This window comes from Cetorhinus maximus, chromosome 2 (assembly GCF_964194155.1).
Source record: "Cetorhinus maximus chromosome 2, sCetMax3.hap1.1, whole genome shotgun sequence".
NCBI lineage: Eukaryota > Metazoa > Chordata > Chondrichthyes > Lamniformes > Cetorhinidae > Cetorhinus > Cetorhinus maximus.
In genome coordinates this window covers 107,973,937-107,990,137 of record NC_135880.1, presented here as the reverse complement: position 1 = coordinate 107,990,137, position 16,201 = coordinate 107,973,937, and the positions used below count along the sequence as shown (strand labels likewise).

General features: G+C 41.1%; 1 protein-coding gene and 1 long non-coding RNA gene across 2 annotated transcripts in view; one reads left to right on the top strand and one right to left on the bottom strand.

The window, feature by feature from the left end:
- Nucleotides 1–9,422, top strand: part of LOC144696604 (terminal uridylyltransferase 7-like) — a 102,385-nt gene extending 92,963 nt beyond the window's left edge. The window contains exons 26-29 of the mRNA XM_078568102.1: nucleotides 4,081–4,442; nucleotides 4,705–4,775; nucleotides 4,984–5,026; nucleotides 8,210–9,422. Of these exons, the coding sequence (XP_078424228.1) occupies nucleotides 4,081–4,442; nucleotides 4,705–4,775; nucleotides 4,984–5,026; nucleotides 8,210–8,265 (532 nt within the window). The 3' untranslated portion in view covers nucleotides 8,266–9,422. The remainder of the gene's footprint in view (nucleotides 1–4,080; nucleotides 4,443–4,704; nucleotides 4,776–4,983; nucleotides 5,027–8,209) is intronic.
- Nucleotides 1,411–16,201, bottom strand: part of LOC144696638 (uncharacterized) — a 53,807-nt gene continuing 39,016 nt past the window's right edge. The window contains exon 3 of the long non-coding RNA XR_013580217.1: nucleotides 1,411–1,764. This is a non-coding gene — a long non-coding RNA (uncharacterized LOC144696638). The remainder of the gene's footprint in view (nucleotides 1,765–16,201) is intronic.

The following is a 16,201-nucleotide window of genomic DNA, read 5'->3' as shown; positions in this document are numbered from 1 at the left end:
TTTTAGAAGTTCACCATAACCTCCTTGCTTTCTCTATACCTAAGTTTGTCATCCCGGGATCCTGCATACCTTATTGACAACTTTCTCAACCTGACCTGTTACTTTCAGCAATTTGTGTACACTGCCCAGATTCCTCTGCTCCTGCTCTCCCTTTAGAATTGTACCCTTTATTTAATATTGCCTCTCTACCAGGTATTGTTAATATTAATATTATAAATATTAATATTGTTCTCCCTACCAAAATGTATCACTTCACATTTCCCCGCATTAAATTTCATCTGCCACTAGTCTGTCCATTCCACCAACTGTTTGACCTCTTGAAATCTATCTCTGTTCTTCTCCTTTTCACCATATTATTATATTCTGTTCTTAATCCTCATAAACCTATAATTAGCATATCCATTTCATATTATTTTTCGTCAATTCGCAGTCATAATGATTAGTTATGCAGGTTGGTAAGAAACCCGTATCCTGCTATTTAATGGCATATTCTATACATTTTCCGGTACTGTAATTGATTAATCCCTAAAAACTGATCAAATCTAGCTTCTGAGTACAGCTCGAGATACACATACTAAATCATATACTTCATCGACAGGGACAGCTGTGCATGCGTGGGCAGACGTAAGGTGATGCACGTGCGCAAATGGGTGCATGTGCAAAGATGCCTTCACATCAACAGTGTAAAAAAAAAAGTTTTGATGAAGCGCTGTATGAGTATATAAATTACTGTCTGTGGGTATCAAGGATAAGAGATGGTTTATTAACCAGCTAAATGGTAGATAGTAGCTCTCCATGGAGGGATGGTGTGTGGCGCACAAGTGGAAGAGGTACTAAACAGGGTGTCCCAGTGGTCCATTCTCCTGTTTCTTGTATGCATAAATGTCTCAATGCAAAGTGGTTAACTTAGCAAACTGGTAAAAGGGATGTTGTAGAGGGACTTGTACAGGAGAGCTAATCTTAAAAAGAGAGTTTATCAATGTTATCTGCTGGTCCAATGTGTAGCAAACGCAGTTCAATATGGTCAGGTACAAGTTACTGCATGTTGAAAGTAAAAATAGAAGTATGAGCTCAATAAGTGGAATACAGCTTATCAAAAGAAAAATTGAGAGAGCCCTAATGGTGTCTGTTGATTTGTTAATCATGAGATGCTGGGATATATTAAATCAGTTGAGCATGTTAAATGTATAGTAATATGTAACTGTCTCCATAGCACATCCTATTGCCATGTTGTGGTAAAGATCTGTGTTCAATAAATAAACTAACATTTTAACTATGAAAAAAAAAATAAGTTACTGCTACACAGAAGTCATTGAAGCTGTACAGCACCCTGGCTACAAAAGCAAAATACTGCAGATGCTGGAAATCTGAAATAAACAGAAGATGCTGCAAATACTCTGGAGGTTTTTTTTTATTGTGGGCTTTGCTGGCTGGGCCAGCATTTATTGCCCATCCTAGTAGCCCTTGAGAAGGTTGTGGTGAGCTACCTTCTTGAACCGCTGCAGTCATATGGTGCATGTACACCCACAGTCCTGTTAGGAAGGGAGTTCCAGGATTTTGACCCAGCGTCAGTGAAGGAACGGCGATATATTTCCAAGTCAGGATGGTGAGTGACATGGACGGGAACTTCCAGGTGCTGGTGTTCCCATCTATCTGCTGCCCTTGCCCTTCTACATGGTAGTGGTCGTGGGTTCAGAAGGTGCTGCCTAAGGAGCCTTGGTGAATTCCTGCAGTGCATCATGTAGATGGTACACACTGCTACATCTGTGAAAAGAGATACAAAGTTAACGTTTCAGGTCGTTGACCTTTGGTCAGTATCCTAATTAGGTTGAAACCTGAAGTACTCTGCGAAATCTTGGTTACTACAAAAGCCCTAGAAGCAGTAAGGAGAGGTGTAATAAGGCTGATCCTTCGTGTCAGAGGGAACAGCTTTGTCATAGTAAACTAGAATGCTTCAGCTCCAAAGACCAACATGTCAAAGGAAGTTTTTTTTTTGATGCATGCAAGAAACAATAAGTGATAGAAATTTATACCTGAAACAATTCCTCCAGATACCAGACAAGGCGGTGAAAGTTTAGGGTTGTGAGTGGCAAATTTAATTCTCACATTTGGAAGTTTCATGACTGGAGTAGTTTCCCAGGAAGAGAGGTGCCAGCAGGATAATTTAGACTCATTTAAGAAATACTGAGGATAATTCTATCTTCTGGCAATAGTGTGAATGGATGGATACAGGTCAGCTTCCTGATTGGCGGGATGCAATCAATAGATATGAAAATCAGGAGAGTTGTATAAAGGGCGATCGCCCTGTTTACATTATAGCCAAGAGTTAAAATTGCCTCCAGTTGATATTTAATGAGAATACCTTTAGTATTCTGGAAGGATCAGGTCATAAGGGCTTAAAAAAAAAAGGACTTTTTCATCCTAACATAGGTTGTGGTCATAAAACTTTCCCTTAAAGTTAATGAAGTTTATCTTATCAGAACTCCAGTGCAGTGTGTCGAAGTTGAAGCCAGGAAGGAATATACAAAACAAAATATATTTTTAACCACCTCATTCTTAGCACAGACATTTGGCTACTGGGAATGCACATCAAGAATTTGAGCAAATGCTTCCCACAATTTTCTGCCCATTAGTTTTGATGAATGGGAATTGTGGGGTACCTCCCACAACCCAACTCCACACCCCCTCCCAATTCCTGACATCTGCTGCTGTCATGAAAAGCTCTTTGCTACTAGCACTGAAGAACAGAGTTTACACCATAAACTCTTGTCCTTTGTTTTTTGCAGTCCAGGTGCCTAAACTTCAAACATAGTTCTTGCTATGTATGTGTTTCTAATTTAGCTCATAGAGCTAAAACTGTTCCCCTTCCTGCTCACATCATCTGTCCCACAGAAGATTATCATCTTTTTGTTTACAAATGATGTTGATGGAAGTGCTATCAGACATGAAAAGTGATCACTTCAGTGAGCTACCAGAGAATGTGGGATCCTACTTATCATGAGTGACTGCCTTTAGGAAAGAGGAGAAGAATAATTAGAGGAAAAGATACAAACTTTAACAAGAGTCCTTCAATTAATTGCAGTTACAGTTACTGTTGTACCACTTTTCCCTAACTTTTTTTATTGGAAAAATCTGAATGAAGGATCAAGACTCATAGCAAAAGACAGTGAAGATTAAAAAGACAAGGAAAAAGATGCTAAAGAGGGAATGTCCTATCTCTACCTACCCATTCCATTTTTGAATGTTCATTGGTCTTAATTTTCATTGAAAGCTAAATGTTATAAATCACAATCATTCAACGCAGAAGGCGGCCTTGTGCCAGTGTGGATCTTTGAAAGAATTACCCAGTTAATCCCATTCCCCTGCTCTTTCCCCAAAGCCCTGAATACTGTTCCCTTTAAGTATATATCTAACCCCATTTTGAAAGTTACTTTTGAATTTGCTTTATTTACCCTTTCAGACATCATAACTTTCTGTACAAATAAGAATTCTCACCTCCCCTCTCAACCTTTTGCCAATTGTCTTAAGTCTAGGTCCTCTGATTTCTGTCCCTCTGCCAGTAGAAAGTTTCTCCTTATTTAATCTTATCAAAACTCCTCAATTTTGAATACAGCTCTTAACTCTCCCCATAACAGTCTCTGCTCTAAGGAGAACAATACCAGCTTGTCTAGTCTCTTCATAAAACTAAAGTTTCTCATCCCTGATATGATTCTAGTAAAATCACCTCTATACCCTCTTCAATGGCTTGGCATTGGCTTAAATTGTGGTGACCAGAATTTGACACAAGCAAAGGGAAGCCCAATGGCATTGTATTTAGCTCCTGTCAGAAACTTCATGTACTTTTGTCACATCCCATCACCCTACCCAACCACTATAAGTTATTGAGATATAAAAGGAAAAAAATAAAATTGCATTAATGTTGCTAGTGGTTGTTTGCCCTCAAAGGACTATTGTGTCTTTGTGTTGAGCAAAACCACCGATATTCTGACTCAGTACTACTAGCTTTCTGCTCTGAGTGCATTCAATTCAACAGTCTCAAGCTATCGTTTCCTAACAACTCTTTTTTTAAAAATTTGTTAGCAGCAAAACCAGACGACAAAATCTTGATGATATTAGATCCAAATCGGTGTTCAATGATAAATTTCAAAGACCCTTTGAAACCAAAGCAAAAAGAAAGCTTGAAGACAAAGAATGCCCAAACAAGGAAGTGCCAAAGCTGCATGGACAAGGTTTAAAGGATATTCCAGTAAAAGAGGGCGAGGTATACCCAGAGAGTCGTCCATTAAGGAAATCTAAGGAAGACCAAGCAACAAATGAAATTCTCAGGGACAGAACTTCCAGGCAATATCCAGAACAAAGGAGGAAGCAGGAGGACAGAGATAAATGTTGCTTTATCTGTGGGAAGGAAGGTCACATCAAAAAAGAATGTCCTCGTCACAAAGGTACTGATTAGTTACTGTGGTTGAATTTTAGCTGTTGGTTATTAGGGGCTTAATTCAGATTTGTTGCCTTACATTGTTGTTCTGTCATACAGCCCAAAGATGCAATAGCATTCAGTGGAATATTTTCTTTTTTGGTTTTGATTAGTAATCTGTGAGGAAAATTTGTATTCAAGTCCTACCTTTAATTATAATGCTATTTTCCAGAATTTTTTTTTTGCTTAATGTATATCTGATAAGTTTTGTTTGTTCTGCTTTGCTGCAGGTGTAATGAGTGCTGAATTTGCCGCATCCTCAGCGTCCAATGTTGGAAATGAGTACACCAAAGTAAATGTGGTAAGGGAGAGAATAAGTGCTGGGTAACAGACTAGAAATTTGCATTGATAATTTAGTGTCAGATGTCTGATATCAAATAGTTGGGCGTTCAAAATTGTCAGCTTCTCAAGAGGAACATAAAGGGATTATGGGGGGAGAGGGAAAGAGGAGCTGTGCTTGAGCTTAATTTAGCTGGTTACTAATTCATATATTTTTACTTTCATCACAGAAGGAGAAGAGGAAACAAAAAGTATTCCTAAATTCCCAACCAGGTTTGGAAACTTCAAGTCTTTTATTATTTCTTTTATTCTTTAGTGGGATCTGGGCGTCGCTGGCAAGGCCAGCATTTATTGCCCATCCCTAATGGCTCTTGAGAAGAAGTGGCTTGCTTGGCTGTTTCAGTTAAGAGTCAATCACATTGCTGTGGGTCTGGAGTCACATGTAGTCTAGACTGGCTAAGGATGGCAAATTTCCTTCCCTAAAGAACATTAGTGAACAAGATGCATTTTTATGAAAGTCAATGATAGTGTCTTGGTCATCATTACTAAGACTAACTTTCAACTCCAGATTAATTAATTGAAATTATTGTTTATTTAAATTCACCAACTGCCGTGGTGGGATTTGAACCCATGTCCCCAAAGCATTAACTTGAGCCTCTGGACAACAAGTCCTGTGACATTGCCACTATGCCACCATCTCCCCCTAATATTAATAGATATATATATCCATTACAATTGTTGTTGCTATCTCCTCTTTCAAAACTGCCCAATACACCAAGAAGATCTTGGAAAAGAAATGACCTTGGCTTTTTTTGCTACCAACCATTTCTCATTTCCCATGAGTTCCAAACTCATTTCCCCAGGCCCCTTCACCTTAACTTCCAACAACAAGCATGAGAAGCTCATGGATTTCTTTGCCACTAAGATTTGAGTCCATCCATTCGGCTGCCTGACGCTAGTAAAGGATTCTCTAGGCAAGAGTGATCATGGCATAATAGAATTTCACATTTAGTTTTTGAGAGTGAGAAATGTGGGTCCATAACTAATGCCTTAAACTCAAAGGCAATTAAAAGGTGTGAAGACAGTTAGCTAAAGTCAACTGGTAAATAGGGTAAAAGGCAAGACGGTAGAAAAGTAACAACAGACATTTGAAAGAGATATTTCATAATTCTCAGCAAAGATGTATTGAATTGAAGAAAAAAGACTATCAGAAGGGATGCATCATCCATGGCTAACTAAGGAAGTTAAGGGTGGTATCAAATTGAAAGAAAATGCATACAATGCTGCAAAGAGTAGTGGTAGGCTAGAAGATTGGGAAAGTTTTGGAAATAATTAAGAGGTAGAAATTGGAGGAAGGGTTGAGCAGGTTGGGCCTTTTGGAGTTTAGAAGAATGAGAAGTGATCTTATTGAAACATAAGATTCTGAGGGGGGCTTGACAAGGTACATGTTGAGACGATGTTTCCCCTCATGGGGGAAATCTTGAACTAGGGGAGACAGTTTCAAATTAAGGGGTCTCCCATTTAAGACAGAGATGAGGAATTTCTCCTCTCTGAGGGTTGTTAGTGTTTGGACTTCCCTAGCGAGCAGTGGAGGCTGGGTCATGAATATATTCAACGCTGAGTTAGACAAAGTTCTGATTGACAAAGGAGTCGAGGGTTATAGCGGGGAAGGAAGGAAAGTGGAATTATAGCCACAGTCAGATCAGCCATGATCTTATTGAATGGGGGGGCAGGCTTGATGGGCTGAATGGCCTACTCCTATTCCTACTTCTTATGTTCAAATTATCCCCTGCCATTGACATGAACCCACATCTGCACCTCTAGATTCTCTCCCATCTAACTACATTCCCTCTCCAAGAAACCCTTCTCCCTTGACCCCATACCCATTAAACTGATAACCTAATTTTTCTACTAGTCACCCAAGTTAAATGACATTTTAAGTGTCTCCCGCTTCTCAGGCAATGACCCAAGCCCATATCAGAACCATTGTCATCATTTCCCTCCTCATTAAAGTAAGAATCAACTCCTCTGCTCTGGAAAAGTACCGCCCCACTTTAACATCCGTTTCTTCTCCAAAGTCCTTCAATGTGTTGTTGCTTCACAAATCGGTACCCATCTTTTCCGTAGCTCTTTGTTTGAACCTTTCTAATAAGGTTTCTATTCCTGCCACAGGATCAAATGGCCCTCACCAAAGTCAGAAATGCCATCCTGTGTGACTGTAGTTATGGTATGCTATTCCTCCTCATCCTCCTCCTCAACTTCCCTGCAGCTTTTGACATGGTCGAGTTCTGTGCCACCACTTCCAGTTAAGCAGGACTACTCACTTTGATAAACGCAAAATACTGCAGATGCTGGAAATATGAAACAAAAACAAAAAATGCTGGAAAAACTCAGCAGGTCTGACAGCTTCTGTGGAGAGAAAAACAGAGTTAATATTTCGAGTCCTTATGACTCTTCTTCAGAGTTTCTTCTACTCACGTTGATTCTCCTTGTGCTTTTTTTAATGCGTAAAGTGCTATGTTAATGTAAGTTATTGATATGCTTGCGTACAATATTTTGTTTAGTATTCATAGCAAAACCTGCGACAGTATTAATTGACCAGTATAATTTAAGGTTTTAGAACAGTGCTTCTGAATCTTTTTCCTCCACGGACCACTAGGTGGGGCAAAAAACCCTGCAGACCTCCGACCTATCATACTGCACCCGCTTTTACATACCACTACAAGAATTGATAGGAAGAATGGCACTGTTTTTGATGAGGTACCAATGAGGTGATGTCTGGTTCCAAGCTGGAGATTTTCAGTCTCATGTTCAGCCAGTTCCTCCTCTGTATTCAGCCCCACAAATGTTGAAAATCCGATCCTGCAGTTGTATGGTGTAACAGTATCATTGTGTTCCTTATAAATCTACACTGTTCTTGATCAGGTTTATGACGACTTGTGCTGTGCACATGGGAGCCAGTCTAGTTTTGCAATGTCACACAAGTCATGGGGATGAGGGTTCTTATGTCCCCAGCTGTGGCATTGCGCGTCAATGACTTGCATTTTGGACCAGCTCGTAGACTTTAAGAAACACTGCTTTAGAAGGCAGAAAGAGCCCATGGTATTGTGTTTTCTAATGAGTTATATAAAGTATTCATCATGTGTAGCTGGTGTGTTTTGTTGCCCCACAAATGGCTCTGGTTTGGTGCCTATGCTAGACAGAAGCTGGAACCCCATTCCAATGGAGTCACTCTCAGACATCCCTTCCAGTCAACAGTGTCACCCAAGTCTTTGAGAGTAGGAAGTTTTTTTTTTTAACCTATTCCCCACCCCACTTCATAACTGCTAGGGGCTGTATTTAAAGACAGAGCAGTCCGCAGATTTTCCACATATTTGAGTAATCATTCTGTTGTAATACTCATTTTCATGGTTTATTTGAAATTTCACATTTCTGTTGAAATAAATCTGTTTCCAGGCCTTAGCAGTAAATTCTCGACAAGTTCTTCAGCTCGGGGAAGCTCTCCACATTGAAGGACCCAACTGGAATGAATTTCAAAGGAGGCTGAAAATATTTGCATTTCAGTTTGATTAATGGTTGTAAACCATCACCTTTGTGCAAATCTTGTGCAATTCTGACATGGTTAAGGCAATCCAGTAAATGTTTTATGCTTGTTCTTGAAGGAATAAAGTGATTTTATGTTCCATCAAAATATTGCCACAGTGGGATCCCTGTTCTTATTGAGTTTAAATGAGTAATGTTTTTAATTAGATCACATTCTTTGTTTAAAATGTTTTTTGTGTTGTGATATCAAGCGTAAATTTCAAGCCTTATTTTAATCATTTGACCAATCTGGTGTGTTTTTTTTCTTTCCTGTAAATCAAATTATAACTTAGCAACTTTCGTTATTACCATTATTATGCAAGTGAAATAGATAAGAAGGTGGCACCTTAACTGTTAAATTATTTTAAAGCAATTAATGTAATAAAAAAGGCACATAGAAAGTTACATTTCTGTTCAATCTCCAGAATTTTATTTTGTCTCATTTTACAGTGCCATTCTTGTGTATTTATCGGGGGGAAAAGTTTGTACAAAAACTTGTCATATTTGATAAATTTATTAAAACACAAGGAAATATAACAACAGTGATTCAAAAGTTATTTAATTACTATAGATGTGAACAATAGAAGAAATGTATCATTGTTTCTAAACAATAAAATCAATCTTGGACATTGGTGATTTGGCAAAGCTAAATGGATGGATTCTATTTATTTACATTCATAGCTTGAATTTTCCATTAATTTACTTTGAACCACAAATTACATCCAAAAAGTTAATTAATTGAATTATTGTACCAGTGATATTTTTAAAATGTTTTTGAAAAAAAAATACAACTAAGAAAATTATACAATGACATGTTTTATGTAATTCACTGAAGTCACACATCAGGAGAAGGGAATCTTGAATATGCTTGATACTGTATGATTGTGTTATGTTGCTTTTGAATAAATGTATGTTTTTGAGGATTTACGACTCAAGTTGCCCACTGTTTAAAACAATGATGCTTGTATAAAAAACATTGACCGATACCTTGTGTTTGTACATATGTGGTAAATATACATTCAAAATCTCTCAACTACTGTATGTAAAGTCTTGTGGCAACGCAAATAAAATTCATAGAAAAATTTAACTGAGTTTCTAATTATGTGAAAAGGGTGAAGTCTGGCAATTTTTATTTGTCACAAACACTTAAGTACCTAAACTATTCTTATAAACAATTTGTACAGAAATGAGCAATGTCTAGTAATAAAATATTCCAACTAAATTTTCTAAGAATTTGGGAAGAAGTATTTCAGTCTAATGTGCACAATGAATTTCAATTTTAAATTTTTCAAATTTATGAACATACAACCAGCTCGAGAAATTTCCTTAAACATAATATCCTGACTATTGCAGACCAATTAAGTCTACAGGTTATTAATTACACCATAGTCATTCTGCCTACAGAGCCTCTTTTTGGTGTAGTTCAGCTCTAATGGTTTTTTTTATGAACTGCAGCAAAAATCAAAGTTCTTTGATATTGAGTTTAAAAAGCTTATTATTCATGCTTTTATTTATGTGGACTACAGATGCAATCGATGATAGTCACCTTGCTCATTATTAGCAGAACAATTGCAGGATAGGTCCACAACAATTCAACATGCATCATAAGATGAAAGGTTATACCAGATATTAGGAAAGGCCAGTAGTCTAATCGCCCAGTCCTTCAGGCGCTGCACTTTTAAATGATTCAAAACATTTTCCTATTGAATGTAATGGCAGGTTTTCAGTCCACAATATTGATATTTACTAATTGGACTAGCTCAGGATGTAAGGGGGTAACATATTAGCATGGATAGAAGATTGGCTAGCCAACAGGAAACAGGGTAGCAATAAATGGGTATTTTTCTGGTTGGCGGGATGTAATGCGTGGTGTGCCACAGGATCGTTGCTGAGGCCTCAACTTTTTACCATTTATATAAATGACTTGGATGAAGGGTCAGACTGCATGGTTATTAAATTTGCTGACGACACATGGAAAATAGGAGCAGTAGTAGTCATTCAGCCCTTTGAGCCTGCTCAACCATCACCCCTTGACATTCAATGGCATTACCATCACTGAATCCCCCACTATCAACATCCTTGGGGTTACCATTGACCAGAAACCCAGAAACTGAACTGGACTAGCCATATAAATACTGTGGCTACAAGAGCAGGTCAGAAGCTAGAAATAGTGCGAAGAGTAACTCACCTCCTGACTCCCCAAAACCTGTCCACCATCGATGAGGCACAAGTCAGGAGTGTGATGGAATACTCCCCACTTGCCTGGATCAGTGCAGCTCCCACAACACTTAAGAAGCTTGACCCCATCCAGGACAAAGTAGTCTGCTTGATTGGCACCACATCCACAAACATTCACTCCCTCCACCACCGACGCACAGTAAAAGCAGTGTGTACCATCTACAAGATGCACTGCAGGAATTCACCAAGGCTCCTTTGACAGCACCTTCCAAACCCACAACCACTACCATCTAGAAGGACGAGGGCTGCAGGTAGATGGGAACATTACCACCTGCAAGTTCCCGTCCAAGCCACTCACCATCCTGACAAATTCCTGGGAACTCCCTTTCTAACAGCACTGTGGGTGCACCTACACCACATAGACTATAGCGGTTTAAGAAGGCAGCTCACCACCACCTTCTCAAGGGCAACTAGGGATTGGCAATAAATGCTGGCCCAGCCAGCGAAGCTCACATCCCGTGAATGAATTTTTTTTTAAATCCTCACACAAAAATAGGTAGGAAAGTAAGTTGTGAGCAGGACGTGAGGAGGCTACAAAGTGACATAGATAAGTGAGTGGGTAAAGACCTGGCAAATGGAGTATAATGTGAGCAAATGTGAAATTGTCCATTTTTACAGGAAGAATAAAAAAGAAGCATATTATCTAAACGGTGAGAGATTGCAGAGCTCTAAGATTCAGAGGGACCTGGGCGTCCTTGTGCATGAATCACAGAAGGCTAGTATACAAGCACAGCAAGTAATTAGGAAAGCTAATAAAATGTTAGCGTTTATTGCAAGTGGAATTGAATACAAAAGTAGGGAGGTTATGCTTCAGTTGTGCGGAGCTCTGATGAGACCACATCTGGAGTGCTGTGTATAGTATTGGTCTCCTTATTTAAGGAAAGAAGTAAATGCGTTAGAAGCAGTTCAGAGAAGATTTACTAGGCTAATACCAGGAATGGGCGAGTTGTCGTATGAGGAAAGCTTGGACAGGTTACGCTTGTATTCACTGGAGTTCAGAAGAGTAAGAGGTGACTTGATCAAAATAATTAAGATCCTGAGGGGTCTTGACAGAGTGGATGTGGAAAGGATGTTTCCTCTTGTGGAGAATCTAGACTAGGAGTCACAGTTTAAAAATAAGGGGTCACTCATTTAAGACAGAGATGAGGAGAAATTTTTTCTCTGAGGATTGTGAGTCTTTCAAACTTTCTTCAAAAGGCAGTGGAGGCAGGGTCTTTGAATATTCTTTAAGGCAGAGCAAGATGGATTCTTGATTAACAAGGGAGTGAACAGTTATCAGGGGTAGGTGGGAGGTTACAATCAGATCAGTTATGATCTTATTGAATGGCGGAGCAGGCTTGAAGGGCCGAATGGCCTACTCCTCATTCGTATGTATGTAAAAGATTATTTTAAACAATTAGAATTTTTAAAAAATTATTGTTGAATTAATTATATATTTGTTTGCAAGTATTCCTGATAATATGTCACGTTCTCTATTCCCTTCTTTTTCATGAGTGCGTCAATCCCCTCGAATGTGTAAGTGTTATCTGCTTCAACCACTCGTTGTGGCAAAGAGTTTAACATTGTCACCACTCTGTAAATAAATTTGTCACAAATCCTTTAATTGATCATTAGGTGACTGTGTTCCCTTGTTCTCAGCTCACCTAGTGGTCAATCTGAGCCATTAAATTGTGTTTGACTAGTTTATTAGAGTTCTTTGAGGAAGGGGATAAAGGGAAAACTGTGGGTGCAGTGTGCTTAGATTTCCAGAAGGCTTTTGGAAAGGTGCCACATCTAAAGTTACTACACAAGACAAGAGCTCATGATGTAGGGAGTAACATATTAACATGGATGATTGGTTAGCTAGCAGGAAACAGAGTTGGCATAAATGGCATTTTCAGGTAATGAGTGGAGTGCCACAGGGACCAGGGCTGTGGCCTCAACTATTTACAATCTATATTAATGGCTTGGACGAAGGGAACAAATATATAGTTGCTAAATTTTCTGATGACACAAAGATAGGTAGGAAATTAAGGTGGGAAGAGGACATAAGAGTCTGCAAAGGGATATAGATAGTTTCAGTGATTGGGCAAAAATTTGGGTAAACGTGAACTTGTCCACTTTGGCAGGTGGAATAGAAAAGCAGAATATTATCTAATTCAGGTTTGTCCAACCTGCAGCCCACGAAGCCCGTCCATGTGGCCCCCAGATTGTTTGTTGAAAATGCTGGTAGGATGGGTCACTAATTCCACAGGGGACTGCTCCCCCAATCACAGCATGTTTCTCCCATGTTTACTGCTGATAGACTCACTATTGAAACTACCAGCAGCAAACATGGAAGAGAACCAGGCTGTGATTGGAAGAACAGAGAACATGGGTAACTCTGGAACATGCGGGCCCTCAGCTCACCATTCTATCACCCCCAACATCCCACCCTCCCAACCTGCCACCCCGCCACCCACCCCCCCCCACCCCCGACCTGCAGCTTATAGTACTTTGGCACGGCTCCAGGCGTGTTCCCTGGTTCCTCCCCAATTTGGCATATGAGGGTGGGTGAATGAGTGAGGATGGGTGGGTGGAGGCGGGTGAGGATGGGGGATGGGTGGGTGGGGTTGTGCGGGTGGGGGAAAGTGGGTTGGGTGAGTGGGAGGGGGAAAGTGAGGTTGAGTGAGTAGAGGAGGGGTGTGAGACAGAGAGAGAGAGAGAGGGCAGGATTTATCAGTCAGCCTGCGGAGGCAGGCCTGACATGCCGACGTGTAAAAGGACGCACGATGACATCGGACGTGAGTCCCGATGTCATCACACAGTCCCGTGAAATGTATTAAGGCCATTAACAAAGTAATTATTGTGATTGTTAACGCTGCCCATCCAACCTTAAGGCTGGCGGGCAGGCGAAAAGCCCAAGCGGCCTTCACGTTTTTTAGGAAACCTCATCATCCACGAGCGGGATGAGGTTTCCTAAAGCTTTTATTAAATAAATAAATAAGAATTCATAAATATAAAAACATGCCCCATCTCATGTGACACAGTCACATCAGGGGACATGTTTAAATAAATTTTTAAACCTTTTATTTATTTTTTAAACATTGATTCAATCTCCCTGAGGCAGCTCCATGCCTCAGGGAGACTGAAGCGCTCTTTCACGCGCATGTATGAAAGAGCGCTGGCCCCAAATCTCGCTCTTACCCCCCGCCCGTATAGATAGTGCTGAGCACTACTGCTCGCATTTTAAAATGGCGGCGCAGAGCCGATCCCGGGCAGCTATTGGCTCCGTGACCTCTCCCACTGAGCCCGCCCGAAAAAATTCAGGCCCAAGTGTGTGTGTGTGGTATGTGTGAAGAGAGAGAGAGTGTGTGTGGGTGTGTGTAAGAATGTGTCAGTGTAAGAGAGACAGAGTGTGAGAGAGAGATTGTGTGTGCGAGAGAGATTGTGTGTGTGAGAGGATGTGTGTGTGAGAGAGAAAAAGAATGTGTGAGAGAGATTGTGTGAGAGAGAGAGTGAGATTGTGTGAGAGAGAGAGTGAGATTGTATGTGTGAGAGAGATTGTGTGAGAGAGAAATTGTGTGTGTGAGAGAGTGTCTGTGTGTGAGAGAGAGAGAGAGCATGTGAGACAGAGAGATTGTGAGAGAGAGAGTGTGTATGTATGTGAGAGATGGTGTGTGTGTGAGAGAGAGGGGGAGAGTGTGTGTGAGAGAGATTGCGTGTGTGAGAGAGAGATTGTGTGAGAAAGAGGATGTGTATGTGAGAGAGAGAGGATGTGTGTGTGAGAGAGAGGATGTGTGAGAAAGATTGTGTGTGTGAGAGAGATTGTGTGCATGAGAGAGAAAGATTGTGAGAGAGAGAGATTGTGTGTGTGAGACAGAGATTGTGCGTGAGAGAGTTTGTGTGTGTGAGAGGGGGAGAGTGTGCGGGAGAGAGGAAGTGTGTGTGAGAGAGTGTGTGTGTGTGAGAGAGAGTGTGTGTGAGAGAGAGATTGCGTGTGAAAGAGAGAGGGATTGTGTGTGTGAGAGAGAGAGATTATGTGTGTGAGAGAGAGAGGGAGCGTGTGAGAGAGAGATTGTGTGTGAGAGAGAGAGAGAGAGAAAGTGTGAGAGATTGTGTCTGTGAGAGAGCGAGAGTGTGTGCATGTGTGTGAGACAGAGTGAGAGAGAGATTGTGTGTGTGAGACATTGTGTGTGAGAGAGATTGTGTGTGAGAGAGAGTGTGTGAGAGAGTGTGTGTGAGACAGAGATTATGTATAACGGAGTGTGTGTGTGTCTGGGAAAGAATGTATGTGTTTGAGAGAAAGAGTATATATGTGAGAGGGAAACTGTGTGTATGAGAGAGAGTGTGTGAGAGAGAGAGCGTGTGTGAGAGAGAGCGTGTGTGAGAGAGTATGTGTGTGAGAGAGAGGGTGCGTGTGTGAGAGGGTGTGTGTGTGCGTGTGAGAGAGAGAGAGACAGAGGGTGTGTGTGTGTAAGAGAGAGGGAGAGGATGTGTGAGAGAGGGAGTGGGTGAGTATGTGTGTGTGAGGGACTTTGTACGTGTGTTTGTGTGTGTACGTGTGTGTGAGGGAGTGTGTGTTTCAAAGAGAGAGTGTGTGTGAGAAAGAGAGAGTGTAAGAGAGTGTGTGTGAGAGAGAGTGTGTGTGTGTGAGAGAGAGTGTGTATGTGTGAGAGAGAGTGTGTGAGAGAAACTGTGTGAGAGAGAGAGAGAGATTGTGTGAGGGAGAGAGAGAGATTGTGTCTGAGAGAGTATATGTGTGAGAGAGAGTGTGTGTATGTGTGAGAGAGTGTGTGTGAGGGAGAGTGTGTGTGAGAGAGAGAGGGAGCATGTGTGTGTCTGTGTGTATGTGTGTGAGAGAGAAAGGGGGTCTGTGTGTGTAAGGGATAAAGGGAGAGGGTGTGTGGGAGAGGGTGAGTGTGTGTGTGTGAGGGAGTGTGTATGTGTGTGTGTCAGAGAGTGTGTGTGTGAGAAAGAGAGATTGTGAGAGAGTGTGTGTGAGAGAGAGTCTGTGTGTGTGAGAGAAAGAGAGAGAGATTGTGTGTGTTTATGTGAGAGACAGTGTGTGCAAGAGAGAGACTGTGCGAGAGAGAGAGTCTGTGTGTGTGTGCACGTGAGCATTTGTGAGAGTGAGAGTGTGTGTGTGCACCTGTGTGTGCGTGTGTGAGAGAGTGAAAGAGTGTGAGGGAGAGGGAGAGACAGTGTGTGTGAGAGAGAGTGAGGGAGTATGAGAGAGAGAGAGAGAGAGTGTGTGTGTGAGAGAGCGAATGTGTGTGAAAGATGTGTGGCTTGCGGGAGAGGCTGTGTGTGTGAGAGAGAGAGAGTCTGTGTGTGTGTGCACATGAGCATTTGTGAGAGAGTGAGAGTATGTGTGTGCCTGTGTGTGTGAGAAAGAGAGTGTGTGTGAGAGAGTGAAAGAGTGTGAGGGAGAGAGATTATGTCTGAGAGAGTGTGTGTCTGAGAGAGTATATGTGTGAGAGAGAGAGTGTGTGTGTGTGTGTGAGAGAGAGGGTGTGAGAGGGAGAGTGTGTGTGTAAAAGAAAGGGAGCTTGTGTGTATCTGTGTGTGTGAGCAAGAGGGGGTCTGTGTGTGTGAGAGAGGGTGAATGTATGTGTGTGAGGGTGTGTGTATGTGTGTGTGTCAGAGGAAGTGTGTGTGCAAGTGTGT